The following is a 16336-nucleotide window of genomic DNA, read 5'->3' as shown; positions in this document are numbered from 1 at the left end:
CTGGACCAATGCTGACCTTGGTTGGCCTCTGAGGGTGAGCAGATACTGGCCTCAATGACAAAGGTACCTTTTTAGCCAGAATGAAGGCTGCTGTCTAACTGGCCACAGGGTTCAGTGGGGCATTTGAGGTTGACCACTCTCTCTAAAACTTCCCTTGGGTCCTGTAGTGCTACACTCTACTGGTTTTCCTCATATTATCTTCTGCTGGCCCTTTTTCTGCATCCACAAGCTTGATCCTCTCCTTTCTACTCCAACTCTCTCCTTGGGTGTGTTTATCCAGGACCATGGCTACAGCTAGGATGCTAAGGCCCAACTCCTCCAGCACCACTTCTTTCTTGCGCTCCAGACCTGGTAAATAACCACCATTCATGGCTGGAGGTTAGGATCATGCCACTCTCCTTAAAAATCCCCCCAATGGTGCCCTTTTCCCCAAGTTACTCAAACAAGATGCTCCACACTCTATAGCCTGTGCTCTCTACCTTATCTCAATTCCCATCCCTCAGTGCTCTAAGCCCACACCTATCTTATGCACCCTCTATCCCCCACTCTACCCTGGCCCCTACATATACTGTTTCCTGTTCCTGCAGCCTTCACCCTCAGGTGACTTCCTCAGTTAGTTTCCCGACCCACTGCAGGCATCACATCTGGGTCCACAGCCCCTTCTGGTAAGTATGTACCAATGTGCTCCAGTGCTTATTCTTCCCCTGTAGCCTCCTCACTTTACTGATGACTCCTGTGCTGACGTCCCTCAGTGTCCCCAGGGCTGGAAACACAGGGAAGAGAGAACAGCCTTCCTTACTCACCTCTATGTGAAAGGCAAGTCCCTCTTCTCTTCCCCACTTCCCCACCCCTTGCTTTCCAGATGGAGAAGGGGAAGGAGAGACAGTTGAGCCTGCCCTGGGAGCCTGGATCAGAGAGGTAAAGGGAAGGTGGGGAGACAGCTTCCTGGCTGGGGCAGAAGGCCCCCAGCAGACTGGGGCAGAGGCAGGCAACAGGTTAGAGCAGGTGTTGATCTCAAGCAGCCACTTAGAGGCCATAGCCAGATCTCGGCCCAAGAGATAGTGCTGAGGCAAGCCTGCATTGAGGATTCAGTGGAGCAACCCCATCTGGCCCAGACAGTGAGGAGCCCAGGCCAGGCCCAGGCAGGCCCAGCGATGGGGGAGGACAGGCTTGGTCGGGTACAGAGCTTGCTCCTGGCCATTCTGGTTTCCCTCACCACCTTGCAGTAGATCTTAGGCAAATGGCTGCCCTTCTCTTAGCCTCACTCTCTCATACACTGGGGGCTCATGGGCTACATCCTGAGTGAGAACATAAGCCAGGTCTCCACCCACCTCTCCTCAGGGCCTAGGAGGCTCTGTTCTAAAGGAAGGGTTAGGCCAGGTCCAGGGCCCAGGTGAACCAGGGGAAGTGGCCGCTAGCTTCTGGAGCTAGATCTTAGGCACTTTCCCTTGTGGCAGTCTGGGGAGGTGCAGGTGTTGAGGCACTAAGCCAGCCAGTGCCAGTCACCAGGCAGCCACCCAGAAGTGGGCACGTAATGCTGCTTGGCTCTGCCACCTGAGCACGTTTCTCCCTCTATCTCCCATGAGTACAGATTTTAAAATTCCATAAACCCTCAGGCTCCCACCAGCATTTGGGCACCTGGGGAAAGGGCTCCAAGGGTGGCCTCAGGCTGGGCTGTGCCTTTGAGGTGACACCTGGACGCTGCCCTGGGAGCGGACAGGTGCTCTCAGCTTGCTTAAGGCTTGAAAGACAGAAAACACTTGGGAAATCTTATTCCCTTTATTCTCTTTAACTAATCAACATGACCACCGGTGACACAACACTGTTATTGACACACAACACTCAAAAGTGGGGCCTCTCTTCACTCCAGGGGGACAAGTCAGGTGAGTGGGGCTTCCCGAATGGGGAGCAAAGAAGTCTGGGGGCTGCTCACCTCAGGGGCGAATGTCATGGGACCCCACCTCTTGTGGTGATGATTTCAAGTTTCCTCACCATTCAGGATTCATGCCCAGTTCTCTCGAGCTCTCATTTGACCTCCATATCCATAGCAGTTTCAAGTTTCACCCTAAGCTCAGATCAGATTCTATTCTCCCCTCTGCTTTCACCAATGACACTGTGACCCTGTCTGTTGGGCTTCTCCACTGGGCACTTCTGAAGAGTTAGGCCTGCATGGACTTGGACAAGGGGGTTTGGCTACACTCTGCTTTCCAGACTCAGTTCCTGTGGGAAAGTGCCATGACCCCTGGGCCTTGGCCTGAGCTGGTCAAAGGGACTCTGGACACTGCCAGGTCTCCCACCTGCTCCCTGCTTAGTTCCTCCCAAGATGTAGCTCACTCTAGGAGGGAAGCAACTGGCTAAAGGAGTTCGGGGAGGTGGGCAACAGAGAACACGTCACACCCCAGAGGTCTCCAACTCTGCCCCTTTCCTTCCTATGAATCCCCAGACCCCAACTAATTGTGTCCACATTATCCATTCAGTACCGGAGCCAAGACCCCTTGCCCTCACCCATCCCTACAACATGCGAGCATCCTACTACGTATGCTACACTCTAGTCCTCAATAGGCCTACGGTCGGCCTTTGATCACAGTGACCACCTCCCCCCGGACTGGCCCCCGAGTCCCAAAGGCTGCTCTCTAGGACTCATCAGAAACAGATTCCTCAGACCTGTTTCCAAGTGGGTCTGTTTCTAGCTGTACAAGGGCTTTGTCTCTACAGCTGAAGTTTCTGCTATCATGGAGGGGAAAAACCTGCTTAGAGAATGATCTCCTCTTCTTCTGTCTCGGAAGGACCCCCTCCTTGGTTGACGCTGTCAGTAGAGGCAGGCAGGCTCCTTCTCCCCTCTCGGCGGTGCTTTCCAACCTGGCACTTGGGTGGGGTGGGGCTTTATGCTGATGTTAACAAGGGTCTCCCCGCAGTCATCCAAGGCCTGACCTTTCCTTCTCCCCAGCAGGCCTAGGTTTTCCCTCCTACAGTGTTCTAGATTTTGATCTTTGAATTTGAGGGTCATCCCTCTGGGGACAGGATAGATGAAGGGCGAAGGACTTTTACCTTTTGAACTTTTAGGTAATGGAATTAGAGGTCTCTTCCACAGGTTTGTAGGAAGCTGGGCACTCGCTCCAGGGATGCAGCTCCCGAAGGGCCACCTCACCTGGCATCTCAGTTCTCTTACTCCAAGACCAGAGTGTATTCCTGGGGCCAGCGTGGGTTCAGTGGGCACTTCCTTTGAACCCAGTACTGGATGGAGTCCTCTCCTTTAAGGGTCTCCAGGGTTAGGTGGGGTTCTTGTTACAGATGTTTCAAGAGTTTTCTCTCTTTAACCATCTTACAGGACAACAGTCTTCCCCCGCCACACACACTCCCAGTCACGTGAGCAGGTTTGGCTGGGTTAATGAAAGTACGTCACTATGTGTGGTGTGAAGACAGGGGCCAGTCCTGGCCAGGGAGTGTTTCTCATCTTTCCGTTTCCCTCTAAAGGTTTCTGGCTAAGGAGAGGAGCCAAGTGGGTGGAATATGTCCCTTTCCAAGACCACAGTCGAACTGGGTTGTTACAGCCTCAGAGGGCTCAGGGTACCAGGGTGAGAAAGGTGGTCAGGCCTCCATATACTCTTCAGAGACTCATGGTCCAGTCTGTTGGGTGTCTGGACACCCATCACTGTGTATAGGCTGGCTCATCCTGCCAGCAGCCTTGCTGACAGCTCAGATGAAGTGAGGATGTTGGCTAATCAGAGCTCATTATTCTGTTGACTTGCTGTCCGTTGTAGCCAGAGGGAATCCACACGTGGCTCTCTTGACTTAGAAGTCTAGGGAGTATTTAACCACACACAGGCCTTGAGTCTCTGAAGGACTTTATTCTTTGGAGGTTGACTAGCAGCGGTTCTCCCTCTCCGACTTGAGGACAGAATTTGAGGAAACGGACTGCCACTGCAGGAAGACTGGTGGCAGTTAATTTCAGGAGAAACCTCCTGACAGTGAGACCTGAGAATGTGCAGGAGGGACCCTCCATTCCTGGAGGCCTCTCAGAGTAGACCTCCCCAGCTGGGCTGGGGAGAGGGAAGTCCTGCCTGGTGGGGGGTCAGGGGAAACCCTGGCGGCCTGAGCTGGGATCTGCTTGTACTTGCAGTTTAACAAGCTACAGGGAGGACTGGGCAGCCTGGAGTTTGCTGGCTTCCATCTGAACAGCTTCTCCACCTTGGTTTGCTTTCCTCAAAGCACTCTAACAAATCCCCCCACTCTTCCCTCCGAATTTCTGTGGTGGTTTCCTACTTTTCTTACACTTGAGGCTTGTATGCATCCCAAACTTTAGCCTTTAAAAAGGTTTAGCATTTTTTTCTTTCCCCATTTTTGGGTTCTTTCTGATCCAGAATTCCACGGGCCTCTTCCTCTAACACACATAATCGTCTTAAGTTTGCCCTCCAACCACAAGGAGCCCCCATTGCCAAGAGCTGGACTTTCTCTTAGTTCCTGGGTCATTTCTCTTCTGTGGGTCTGAGGGCTCCTCATCACTTATTTTCTTCTCTTTGTTTTCTTCCTTTTCCCGTTCCACCTAATTCCCACACTCCTCCCCAGCTGAGCATTTTCCTCAGTGTAACTGTCCAGGGTTCTGGGACACAGGCTCCCTCCCACACTCCAGGGGGAGAGAACGCTGTGGAGCAAGTTCGTGGGAGGTTCTATACCTTCTAAGGGTCACTCCTCCCTAGTCAATGCTGTTGTCCTATTCCCTGCACTTCCCTGACCCTTTAGTTTCACAAGGATTTCAATACAGTTTTATAGGGTTGTCTAGAGACATATTGGGACCTCTTCCTACAATTAATAGGGCTTTTATCCACTATGGTTTATAGGGTTTTTCTGCTACAGACTTAAAGGGCTTTTTTTTCCCTACGTATTTATAGGGTTTCTAACCCAACAGTTTTTCTCTACTACCTCATAAGAAGTGGTTCCCACCAACAATTTTAAAGGGTATCTCATCACGGATGTAAAAGCGCTATTTTTACCCACAGTTCTTTATCCTCTTCTCTACAATCTGATAGGGTTTTCCTCCTTTCCCCACAGAATTTTTGGGGCAATCCAGTGTTCCTCTCGGGAGAGAGAGGCCCCTGGTCTCCAGACCCATTTCACAGGGTGACCCCTGGGTGGCAGCTCCTATGGAGGAGGAGAGCAGCAACTTCTGTGAAGCCATCTCCACACTCGGGGCACAAATAGGGCTTTTCTTCCAAGAGGGTTTTGGGGCTTTCCCCTTCCCTGTGGCTGCTGCTCCCTGGGGGCTTGGGGGCCTCTCCCTCACCTTCCTGGTTTGTGGACAGGGTGGCTGGCTCTGGAACGGGGTCCTCAGGTCTGGGGGACTTTTCTTGGGTGTGGGTCTCCTGGTGCCGGATGAGGGCCGGGCGATCGAGGAAAGAGGCCCCACAATCTGAGCAGCTGTAGGGTCTAGCCCCCAGGGGGCTCCTGAGGTGCTCTAGGAGGACAGAAGAGCTCTTCCCCAGCTCCGGACTCTTCTGGGGTTTCCCACCTGCGTGGACTTTCTGGTGCAGCAGCAGCTCAGAGCTGAGGCCAAAGCTTTTTTTGCATTCAGGGCATTTAAAGGGCTTTCCGCTTAGGAAAGGACTGGGCCCTGCCCCTTCCCCTAGGCCAATCCTATAATCAGGAAAGAGAAAGGGCTTTTCACTGCCGTGGGTGAGCTGGTGTTGGAGGAGCACGTTGCGATCCAGAAAGCTCTCTCCACAGTGGGAACAGATGTAGGACTTGGAGGAGAGCAGCCCCAGCCTTTGGCTGAAGCTCTCCTGACCGTCAGGCATTTTAAAGGGCTGTCCTGGGGGGTCAGCTCTGCCCTCCGCAGCACCTGGATAGGAATTCCCTCCAAAAGGAAGCCTGGGGGATCGGAACTGAGGGGGCTTGGGCGCCGGGTGTGCGGGGAGGCCATCTGCATTTTTGTAGGGGTTTTCTCCAATATGGATCCTCTGATGCTGCATGAAAATGCCCTCGTCATTGAACCCCTTTCCGCAGACGAGACACTTGTGTGGTTTGGCTCCCGGGGGTGGGGTCAGCAGGGCAGGGTCCCCAAGGCCCAGCAGGCTGTCACCCTGAGCTCTTCGGGCTGGGGTCTTCCCCCTTTCGTGGATTACCCGATGCTGCTCCAGCTCATGCGCCTCCAAGAAGGCCTTTCCGCAGTCGGAGCACACGAAAAGGTTCTCATCCATGTGGGTGCGCACATGCGTGATGAGGTTCGAGCTCTGGCTGAAGCTCTTGCCGCACTCGGGGCACTTGTAGGGCTTCTCACCCGTGTGCGTGCGCCGGTGCTGGATAAGGTGGGAGCTGCGGATGAAGCTCTTGCCGCAGTCCGAGCACTTGTAGGGCTTCTCGCCTGTGTGGATGCGCTGGTGGCGGATGAGGGTGGAGCTCATAATGAAGCTCTTGCCGCAGTCCGCGCAGATGTAGGGCCGCTCGCCGCGGTGGATGCGCTGGTGGTTGATGAGGTTGGAGCTGACGCTGAAGCTCTTGCCGCACTCGGGGCACTTGTAGGGCCGCTCGCCCGTGTGCGTGCGCTGGTGCCGCAGCAGCGTGGCGCTCAGCGTGAAGGTCTTGCCGCACACCGGGCACTTGAAGGGGTCTTCGCGCAGGTGAGTCCGCTGGTGCTTGATGAGGGTGGAGCTATGGCCGAAGCTCTTGCCGCACTCGAGGCACTCATATGGCTTCTCGCCGGTGTGCGTGCGCTGGTGCTGGGTCAGCTCCGAGCTCTGGATGAAGCTCTTGCCGCACTCGGTGCAGCGGTACGGCTTCTCACCGGCGTGGATCTTCTGGTGCTTGAGGAGGTTGTGGTTCTGGCCGAAGCGCTTGCCGCACTCGGGGCACTTGTAGGGTTTCTCGCCCGTGTGCGTGGCCTGATGCTGGATGAGGTCCGAGCTGCGGTAGAAAGCCCGCCGGCACTCGCCGCACTTGTACGGCTTCTCGCCCGTGTGCGAGCGCTGGTGCTTGATGAGGTTGGTGCTCTGGGTGAAGGCCTTCTCACACTCGGTGCACTTGTAGGGCTTCTCGCCAGTGTGCGTGCGCTGGTGCTGCACGAGGTTGGAGCTCCAGCTGAAGCACTTGCCGCAGTCAGGGCACTTGTAGGGCTTCTCGCCCGTGTGCGTGCGCTGGTGCTGCACCAGGTGTGAGCTCTGCGTAAAGCTCTTACCGCACTCGGAGCAGGTGTTGGGCCGCTCGCCCGTGTGGATGCGCTGGTGCCGGAGCAGCTTGGACCACTGGCTGAAGCTCTTGCCGCACTCATTGCAAATGTAGGGCTTCTCGGCCCCGGATGGGCGGCCCTGAACCAGCTCCCGTAGGCTGGGCTCATTTGCCGCAACCACCGGGGGGCTGTTCCAGGTGGTCAGGGTCCCCCACTGCCAACTGGCCTCACAGGCTTTGGTCCAGTCAGATGGGGTCGGGACTACTTCGGGGGTGGTGGGGTCCAGAGAAGTCTGGTGGTCCAAGGGGTTGGACTGACCCAGCGGGGTTGGCGGGTCCTGAGAGGCTGAGGTATCCTGGGAGGGTGTCTCCAGGGGCATCTCTTGTGGGTCTTTGAATTCTGGACTCTGAGCTGGATCTCCCAAGATGATCTCCTCCCCAGAACTTTCCTGCTGAGGGCTTTCCTCTTCGTTCCCACTCTCAGCACCTACAGAGAGAAAGGGAGTCTCCAGCCCCTATCTCCTTTCAGAACATGGGGTCGGGCCTCTCTTCCCTCCCCTGGGTTTCCACCAGAGTCTGTGCCCCTCCCTGAACTGGGGCCACTATCTTGTCAGGACTGCAGTCCCTTCTTGTGCCCCTCACCTCTCTGAGCATCACTGGGGCTCTGTTCAGGACCCTGCAGATCTGGACCCCACAGCGCTGTCTCAGGCTCCATCCCAGAGCTCAGGATTGCCGGATGTTCAGGGACCTTGGGGGAGGAGAGAGACAGCACACAATAAGAGCTGACATCCCGCTTTCCTTTATTCCCCCAGCCCCACTCCTCCATCTGCGTGCCCCCCAGCCCTCATTCCTCCTTGCATGAACTTCAGTCTCCTACCTCCCCATTTTTCTGGGCATTCGTTCTCACTGCGGCCCCCCTCCCCCTGGAGGCCTGATTCCTGTTCCAGATCTTAAGATCACAACTAAGCAAGTAGGTGAATTTAAGAGTGTAATTAAAAGCTCATCACTCATAACCCTTTGAACCCAGACTGGGGGCTGGAGAGGTGTCTGACACCCACAAGGGGAAAGAGGCTCTCACCCCACCCCTCTGATGCCCAGAGGCTGGGAAGCCTGTTATTTTGCTAATCAGAGGAAGCTCATTAAGACTCTAATTTTCCTCGTTAATGGGGCTGCTAATTGGGACCAATAAACTTTCCTTGTGAACAGAGAACTGAGACTGCCTGGAACACTTAAGGAGTTAAAAAAAGAAAAAAAAAAAGTAACCGCTCTGATTTCCCCGAGGGGACAGAGCCCTCCAAAAGGCTGGGGCACTTTCCCGTTACCCAAGCACAGAAAGAAGGTCAGAAGTTGGGCGGAGGCAGTTTAAAGCTGTCAGGGGCTTCTGCAGAAACTACCTTGAGAGGAAAATGGAAAGGAGAAGAGAGAAGGGCTAAGTGTATGGAGACCACCTGGCAGCTGACGCAGTGCCTGCTGTGCTGTCCTCAGCAGCTCATCCAGTCCTCCCCACAATCCTGTGAGGTAGACCCAGGAATCAGGACATCCATTGTACAGATTAGGGAATCAATGCCCAGGGAGATTTCTCCAAGGTCAAAGGCTGGGAGGTGGCAGAGTTAAGACCAGAAACACAAGGTTCTATGTCTGGCTTATCCTGGCCTCTGAGAGAGAGAAAGAGAGCGATGACCTTGAGAGTCATGTGAAACCCATAAACGTGGGCAGCTGGGGAAAACTCAGAGTCTGTTGGCCATGGGAATGGGAGGGAGAAATGCCTGGGACTAAGAGGTTGCCCTGGCTGTAAAAGGAGGCACTGGATCCTGACATTCTGCTTCTGTGAACTCGAAACAGAGAACTCCCCACTGGAGCCTTCCATTATCACTCCCATCCTGGTACCCCTTCTTCTAGCCCAGTTTTTGTTGCTGCCATATCCCATCCCTAACACATAATAAGTGCAAAGTAAATTTTGAATGAAAGATGAATGAATGAGATGCCCCTTGCTCTTAGAAAACCTGTTTGGTCCAATGCCTTTAAAGAGGATGGCACCAAAGGAGCAGCAGTTTAAAGTAAAACATAGCCAGCTGTCACTCCAAAAAGGGTGATATGATTCCAGGATGAGGGAACAGGGCCACAGGGGCTAAGTGCTAAGAGGAGAACTTCCCACAACGTTTAGACCCTTAAGAGAGTCCCTGGGGAGGGTGTGGGCTTTGGGTGGCCAGGTGGGATGGACACTGTGTGTATGGGGGCAGTGGTGCAAGGAGACGCGTGAGGAGGCAGCTAGGTGGAAATCAAAGTGAAGCGGGGGCTAGCTGAACCCTGCCAAATAGCAAGGAGGAGAGATAGGAGTTAGATTTTAGGAAGTAAATGAATTTCTTCATTTGCCGCAGCTCCCTAAGCTATGAGAATTCCCCACCCCCATCTGCAAGTGTCTCTGGGGAGGTGGAAGCCCGGACCTCTTCCCAGCTGAGGGGGTGCTTGACTCTTTAGAAGAGCCTTGCTGGGTTTGCTGAGGACAGGTAAGGGCTTAGGTACCTTTGATCATCTGGAGAAATTCAAGCTCAGCAGTCCAGAGTAGAAGGGAAGGGGTTAATGACGAGGCCAACACGCAATATGAAAGTGGGGAGACCCAGGGAAGCAAGTGCTTGGGCCTGCACCGGCCTCGGACCTCATGCCAGCCCCACTGCGGAGGGAGGGAGGGAAGAAGAGGAGGAGGCTGCCTCACAGAGAGGTGTGGTGAGCGGCCCAGGGTGACCCTGACATGGAGGCGGCTGCGGTAATGCAGCCACCCTAGCCCTGGCCCCCCGACACCCGCACCAGACCAGACCCTGGACTTCTGCTCCGGCCAGTCCCCGCGACCCTCCTTCCGGCTCCCAACCCAGTGCCCGGCATCCTCCCCTCCCCCACCCCCCCCCCGGGGCACCCAGGATTCCCGGCTCTCCCGCGGCGCCCCAGCCCCCCGGCCGAATTCCCTCTTCCCAGAATGCTCACGCCCTCCCCTCCCCCACAGCCAGACCCTCGCGCTCTTCCCAGAATCCTCGGCCCTCGCGGCCCCTGCCCGGCCCCCACCCCTACCCCGGGCGGCCCGCGGGCGGGGGAGGGGGCTCAGGCGCGGCCCGGCCCCCGCCTCCCGCGCCCCATTGTTCCCCGGCGGCCGTCCCGGGCGCCCCGGGCCACCCCCGGGAACCCAGGCGTCCCCAACTCACGGCTCTGGGGTCTGGGAAAGGCCGGAAGGCAGAATCCAGCCCCAAGGGACTTAACCCCTTGAATGCCCGGCCTCGGGGGGCGGGCGAGATGCCGAGGACTCTGGGGTCCTTCTCAAGGGGTGATCCCAGGCTGAGGACCCGGGGACCAGTTCAGGGTGACTGGGACGGAGCAGGAAGTGACCCCAGCTTCCCGGGCCCCTCTAGCCTGGAGTCAGAGCATCAGCTCTATGGGATTTAACCCTTTGCCTCCCACAGCCTGGGAAAAAAAGAGGACAGGGTAGCAGAGAGGTGGCTGAGACGACGCCCCTCTCTCCATCTCCAGTGGGAGCAGGTTTTCAGGGGGAACTCAGATACCAGTGAGGGGGTCCGGATTTCTGGCCACCTTCCATCTCACAGGGGCTCCGCCTGCTGCTCCCGGAAAGCCCTATCTCTGATTTGGTGGCTGCTGGTCCCTCGGGGCCTGCCTTTGTTGGGACTCAGACCCAGGGATGGGGCCTGGATGCCTGGGCTGTGAGGTGGGAGCAGGGCCTGGCAGGGCGGACCTGGAGAGGGAACACCCTACAGACTGAAAAATGGCTTAGGTGACATAAGTCACAGCAGCAAGACTTCGGGCTGAGGGGACCAGCAAAGCCAGGAAGGATTTGTGGTAGCCCCTGCGGCCCCATCCTCACTGGGACGTGTGTGCTGGCCCCTCTTCCCCACTTAGCTCCTCTCAGAGGAGGAGACTGAGGCCCCATGGTGGCAGGAGGGAGGAGGTAAGAACCTTTTCCAGGAGCTCCAGGGGAGTGCAGCTCAGAGCAGGAGAAACCTTCCAAATCCTGGAAACACTAGTGACCACCCGAGGCCCAGGTTATCTGGGCTCCCAGTTTTTATAGCCTTTATCTCTTTTCCTCCTCACTACAATCTATGAGTGATTTATCCCCATTTTACAGGAGAGGAAACTAAGGTGTGAGAAGTAAGGTAACATGCTTAATTAAGGCCATGCCATTATTTCAGTTTAACACATTTGTGTACAGAAATGTATTATTTCTGGCACTGTGGGGAACATAAAGTTGGGAGGGGTCAGAGGTGAGCGGAAAAACAGGCTTTCTACCCTCAGGAATTCAAGAGGTTCGATTGTGTGTGTGTGAGATAAACACAAAGACATTACAGGAGAGTGAAAAGGACTATCCATCCTGAGATGGGAGGGAGGGAGGGAGGGAGGGGAGGAACAAACTGTCAGAAATTGTGAAAGGGGATGTAGCTGCTCGGGGCCTACATCTGGGGTTGAGAGAGAGTGGCCACCAGGAGAAGAGGCCCCACTGGGCCCCACTTCTGCTCACTTATCAGCGCTGTCTCCTTCGCCACCTTGGCTAGCTGCGTATCTCCATCTTATCCCTGGCTTCCATCACCTTCGACACCTCCCTCTCACCTCAGGGCCTTTGCCCCTCCTGGTTCCCCTTCCTCTGCTCTATTTCTCACAGCATGTATCACCCCTGATACCTCCTGCCCCTCCTGCACACACAGGCCATGAGGTCAGCACCGCTGGGGCAGGGGCTTGGCCTCTTGTGATCACTGCTGCCTCTGCAGTGCCCAGAGCAGTGACTGGCTTGTAGTAGGTGCCCAGTGCAAGGAATGAAGTCATCTCCTGCCTCTTCCATCTGTTTCTGGATTCATCCCCGGGCTGGACAGACAGGGCAGAGTTGGGCAGAGCCTCCAGTGCCGGGCTCTGGCTGCACAATCACATTCGTCCGTGGACACCCCCACTCTCCCACCCCTCATCCTGAGAGACAGGTGAGAAGAAGGCCGACTTGGGGATCCAAGAGATTTGCAGGCAGCTCCCCTGCGGGCCCTCAAGGCTCTCTCCTGCTCTCCAAGGGCTGCAAAAACCTGACCTGCAGGCTCACAGAGGAGTTTAATTTGGCCTACAAAGTTCTGGGGTTCTTAAAAAACTGAATTAATTGCCACATTTAAAAATCAGTACACTTCATATAAAACTCCAAATTTTGGAATATCCAAAGATGTGGCAGCATCACCCAAATTTTCCCATGGCAACAACTGCCTGGTCAATAGTTTCCTTCCTTAGAGGGGGAGCTGGCTTTCCAGTTTGTCACAGTCCCTGTCATTCCTATTGTGTCCCCAGCCATGAGGCTCAGAGGTGGTTTCAGTATATTCATCATCTTTCACTGTTGATGCTCCAACACCCATTTAACTGGAGCTATTAATTCTGTACCCCTTGGTCTGTGTCCCCCAGATTCAGAATAACAAATAGGAGGATGATGTCCACTAATGTTCCATTTATTATTTACTACGTGCCAGGCACTGTTTCAAGGGTTTACATGTAGTAACTCCATGAACCTTCACAACAATCCATGAAACCAATATTATTACTATTTGAGGATAGAGTAAGTCACTTGTCCTACTAGTGACAGAGATGGATTTAAACCCAGGCTTGCTGCCTTTAGAGCCACCATGGCTCTTAACCGTGACTCACTCAGATTGGATGCGTGTGTGTGTGTGTGTGTGTGTCTGTCTGTCTGTCTGTCTGTCTAGGATCACAGGGTGAATCTCCCAGCCCTGCCATTCTCTCCTCGTCTTGCTCCAGGAGCTGGAGAGAGGAACTGGGGAGGGCAGGGCACTCCTGCCCAACCAAGCCATTCTCCAGAAAGAGTTTCTTGTGTCCAGCTCCTGGAGAGGCAACAGGTACCCTGAGTGTGGGTGACAGTGTTTTGTCTTGTTGCCTATAGTCAGCTGGCACAGTGGCCAGGAAGGAGACCCTCCTGGCAAGGGAATTCCTAGAAAGATGAGGCTTGATTCCCTGCCTTTCATGGCCAACCCATTATCATGTTCTTCTTGGTCACAGCTCACCAGCCTTCCACATGGCCCCTTAATCCAGGCCCTTGTGTCCCAAGGCCCAGGTTGCTGTGAGAGCAGTTAAGTCCTGGAGGTAGACCCTGGTCCAAACCCTGCTGCATCCTCACTGCCATTGTGGCCTTGGGTAACTCACTTTGCCTCTTGGAGATTTGGCTTCCTCTTTAGAACAAGAATGAGCCTTGGCTCCTGAGGGAAGGGAGGGCTAAATGAGATGATGCAAGAATTTAGAGCTGACCGTCTCTAGCCACCTCTGCCTCAGTTTTCCTCGTCAGCGCGCAGCCCTCAGCCTGGTGGGCAGGAGAGCCAGGAGTCTGGAGACCCTGTCCTGAGTAATCTGGGAGGACCTGGGGCCACGACCAGACCCTCCAATCCTCTGTTCTATGGATGCTCTCAGGGTAGGATGCAGGGACTAAGAAGGTGAGGCTGGAGGAGGCCACTCACCTCACCGCCCCAGGCACCTTCTCACCAGGACAGCTGTCTAATCACAGTTCAGGAGGCTGCCACCAGGAAAGGATGGGGCCTTCTTCCCCAGAGATGTGCATGCCCACAATGTGTATTGAGAGCTGTTATTCAGGAATGTAGTCTTCAAATGTGGGACAAGAGGTGGATCCAGGGAGGGATCCACTTGGGAGGTCCCTTCTGCCTCTTGAGAGTCTGCGATTCCAGACTCAAGAACTGCTCCAGAACCCGCAGTGGCTCCCCAAGGCTTCTCAGGTCAAGTCCTTCCCTCCCAGTGCCTCCTGACCACCAGTGTTCCCTAAGGCTCAGAACCAAGTCCTTCCGTTCCATTCTCTTCCTCAAAATCTCCCACTCGATGTGGTCAGTTCAAATACTTAGCTGTTATTTTGCCCCCATCCTTGAGGCCTTGCTTTTTCTCTCCATTTGCCGAACAGACCCGTCTACTCTGCAGTCATCCCAGATTCACCAGCTTCATCTCCTTCCACGCTAGCTAGTCATCCTGCTCCTCAAGGCCGGGGGTGCCCTCCTCTGCACCCCTTAGCCAGTAGGTCCTCAGGCCTAGGGGCCCCTGTTGAGTCTGCCCACCTCTTCCAGCCCCCTGCCCCGGGCCACTGTAGCCCCCTGGTTCTCATTCCTGAATTATCGCAGTGACTTTCCAACAGCTTGTCCTGCCTCCAGCCCCCTTCGCTTCTCCCCACCCACTGGGTGCCCTGTGGGTCTTCCTAGAAGTCCCTCTGTGTTTGCCCTCAGAACAACTCCACGGTCCTCGTTCTCAGTAGAGAGGGTTTTTGTTTTTTTTTTTAATTTTTCGAAATTACAGAACTTTTGTTTTTATAAAGTTAACATACCTATGATTAAGTTTTTGAAGATCCACATGTATCACTGGGTAAATAAAATTAATGTATAGAAATATAAATGAAAAGAAACAAAATCTATATATACTGTTTTGGAACCAAATATTTGTGTGAACGGATGATCTGAAATAACTATAGGCACTCACCTCCCAGGGCCTTTCAGTTATCTCACCTGCAAAATGACAGGGCAGCTCCGATGTTCGCTAGATATAACTCTGACTCTACAAATAACTGGTGTATGTATGTCTTGACTATTTGAAGGAGTTTACATAAGAGCCTGGAGACAAGAGCTGCTCCAGGGAGGACTCAGGATCGGGAGTAAGAGGGAGACTTAACTTTGTAAACGTTTGTTCTGTTTGATGATTTCTAATTTAGAAAAAAATAAAACCCAACACTTTCAATGTTAAATATTTAGAGTATATGGTTAGGAATGGAGATTGTGGGATTAAAAGATGTTGATTTCCTTTTCAGGTATGTCCTAACCCAAGACACATTAAGTCAGATTCAACTGATTTCCTACCCACATGTGACACATGGACTAACCTTCTGGAAAGGTCCCCATCAGCCCTGGGAACAAATGCTCTACCGTGGCCTAAGCATGGGAAAGGAGGCTGAAGACAGACAGAGGAGAGTATTATATTGTCACACATATTAGAATACTTCTTTAAAAAATCAGCAAGCTCTCAAAACACTTGAAGCCTGATTGCACCACTGGCATACCCCAAGGAACCTAGATTTCTGCCTGTACAGCAGTGACGTTCAGAGGGCCTGGCCCCATCTGAAAGCAGCCTTTCTGCCTCCCTGCACAGCGCTCTCCTCGGTAATCCCCACCCTCATGCAGTGCCAAGTGCTCCACCCCAGCCCTCCCCCGCCCCAGAGTAAGGACCTTCCTGCTTCTGGGCCTTTCACCAAGCCCAGGTCCCCTCCATCACCTCTAGAACACTTCCCTCCTCCTGTCCACATCGGACTGTCTGCAAGGTCCTGGTCAAATGCTAGCCAATTTAAGTCTAGGTCCTTATATTAACTCACACTGAGTAACTATTTTATAACAGCTACTTTCATTCCCGTTAAGGCATTTGTTCCTACTAAAACTTTTGAGAGGCCAGTATTAATCCTCTTTATACTCATGAGGGGATGGGACTTCAAACAAGTCAGCCACAGAGCAACTGTGAGGTCTTGGGATCTGGGGGTCTTGGATTTTCCAGCTCCAAGTCAGGGGCTTCCCTCCTTCAAAATCCAGCTAAATCTTATCTCTTCCTTCCCTGACTACAATGTCACCTACGTAATTGCCCTCACCTTTGTCTGGGTCTGACCTCAGGGATTCCTAAGTTTTACTCACATCTTTGCCACATCTGGGTACCCACTGTACTGTTTATTTAATACATTTCTTTTCAGTTTGACTCATTTTTCTTAACTGAAAGAAACATATCTGAGAAGGAAACTCAATGTCAGTATGGTAAACAGAAAACTGCTGGTTATAAATTATGAATCTAAAAATAAATACAATGTAAAATTAACTCAAAGTGGTTCAAAGTCCTAAATTTAACACCTAAAACCATAAAACTTTTAGAAGAAAACATAAGTGTAAATCTTCATGACCTTGGATTTGGCAATGGTTGCTTAGATATGATACCAAAAATATAAGCAATGAAAGAAAAAATAGGTAAACTGGATTTAATCAGAAGTTAAAAATTTTGTACATCAAAGGAAGCTATCAGGAAGGTTGAAAACAACCCACAGAATGGGTGGAAACATTAGCAATCCATCTATCCAATAAGGGACTTGTATCCAGAGTATAGGAAATACTATTACAATTCA

The 16336-nt window shown here is 53.3% G+C and overlaps 2 protein-coding genes across 3 annotated transcripts in view; one reads left to right on the top strand and one right to left on the bottom strand.

The window, feature by feature from the left end:
• Positions 1 to 16035, top strand: part of RNF40 (ring finger protein 40) — a 29592-nt gene extending 13557 nt beyond the window's left edge. Inside the window, exon 20 of the mRNA XM_045508303.2 lies at positions 14990 to 16035. Coding sequence (XP_045364259.1) covers positions 14990 to 15133 — 144 coding nt within the window. The 3' untranslated portion in view covers positions 15134 to 16035. The remainder of the gene's footprint in view (positions 1 to 14989) is intronic.
• ZNF629 (zinc finger protein 629) lies at positions 1766 to 10539 on the bottom strand. 2 transcript variants are annotated; one of them, XM_074346069.1, is made up of 3 exons: positions 10353 to 10539; positions 7801 to 7906; positions 1766 to 7645 (listed from the first exon to the last, which is right to left on the bottom strand). In XM_074346069.1, exons 2-3 carry the CDS (start codon positions 7871 to 7873, stop codon positions 5112 to 5114), a joined length of 2607 nt encoding a protein of 868 aa, XP_074202170.1. In that variant the 5' UTR covers positions 7874 to 7906; positions 10353 to 10539; the 3' UTR covers positions 1766 to 5111. The 2 variants fall into 2 exon arrangements, with proteins under 2 accessions (XP_074202170.1, XP_010970746.3); XM_010972444.3 differs by lacking the exon at positions 10353 to 10539 and adding an exon at positions 9682 to 10032.
• Positions 16036 to 16336: the final 301 nt, after the last annotated feature.

Source organism: Camelus bactrianus, chromosome 18 (genome assembly GCF_048773025.1).
Source record: "Camelus bactrianus isolate YW-2024 breed Bactrian camel chromosome 18, ASM4877302v1, whole genome shotgun sequence".
In the NCBI taxonomy this organism is placed as follows: domain Eukaryota; kingdom Metazoa; phylum Chordata; class Mammalia; order Artiodactyla; family Camelidae; genus Camelus; species Camelus bactrianus.
Note: the sequence above shows the minus strand (reverse complement) of the source record. Positions and strands in the feature narration are given on the sequence as shown.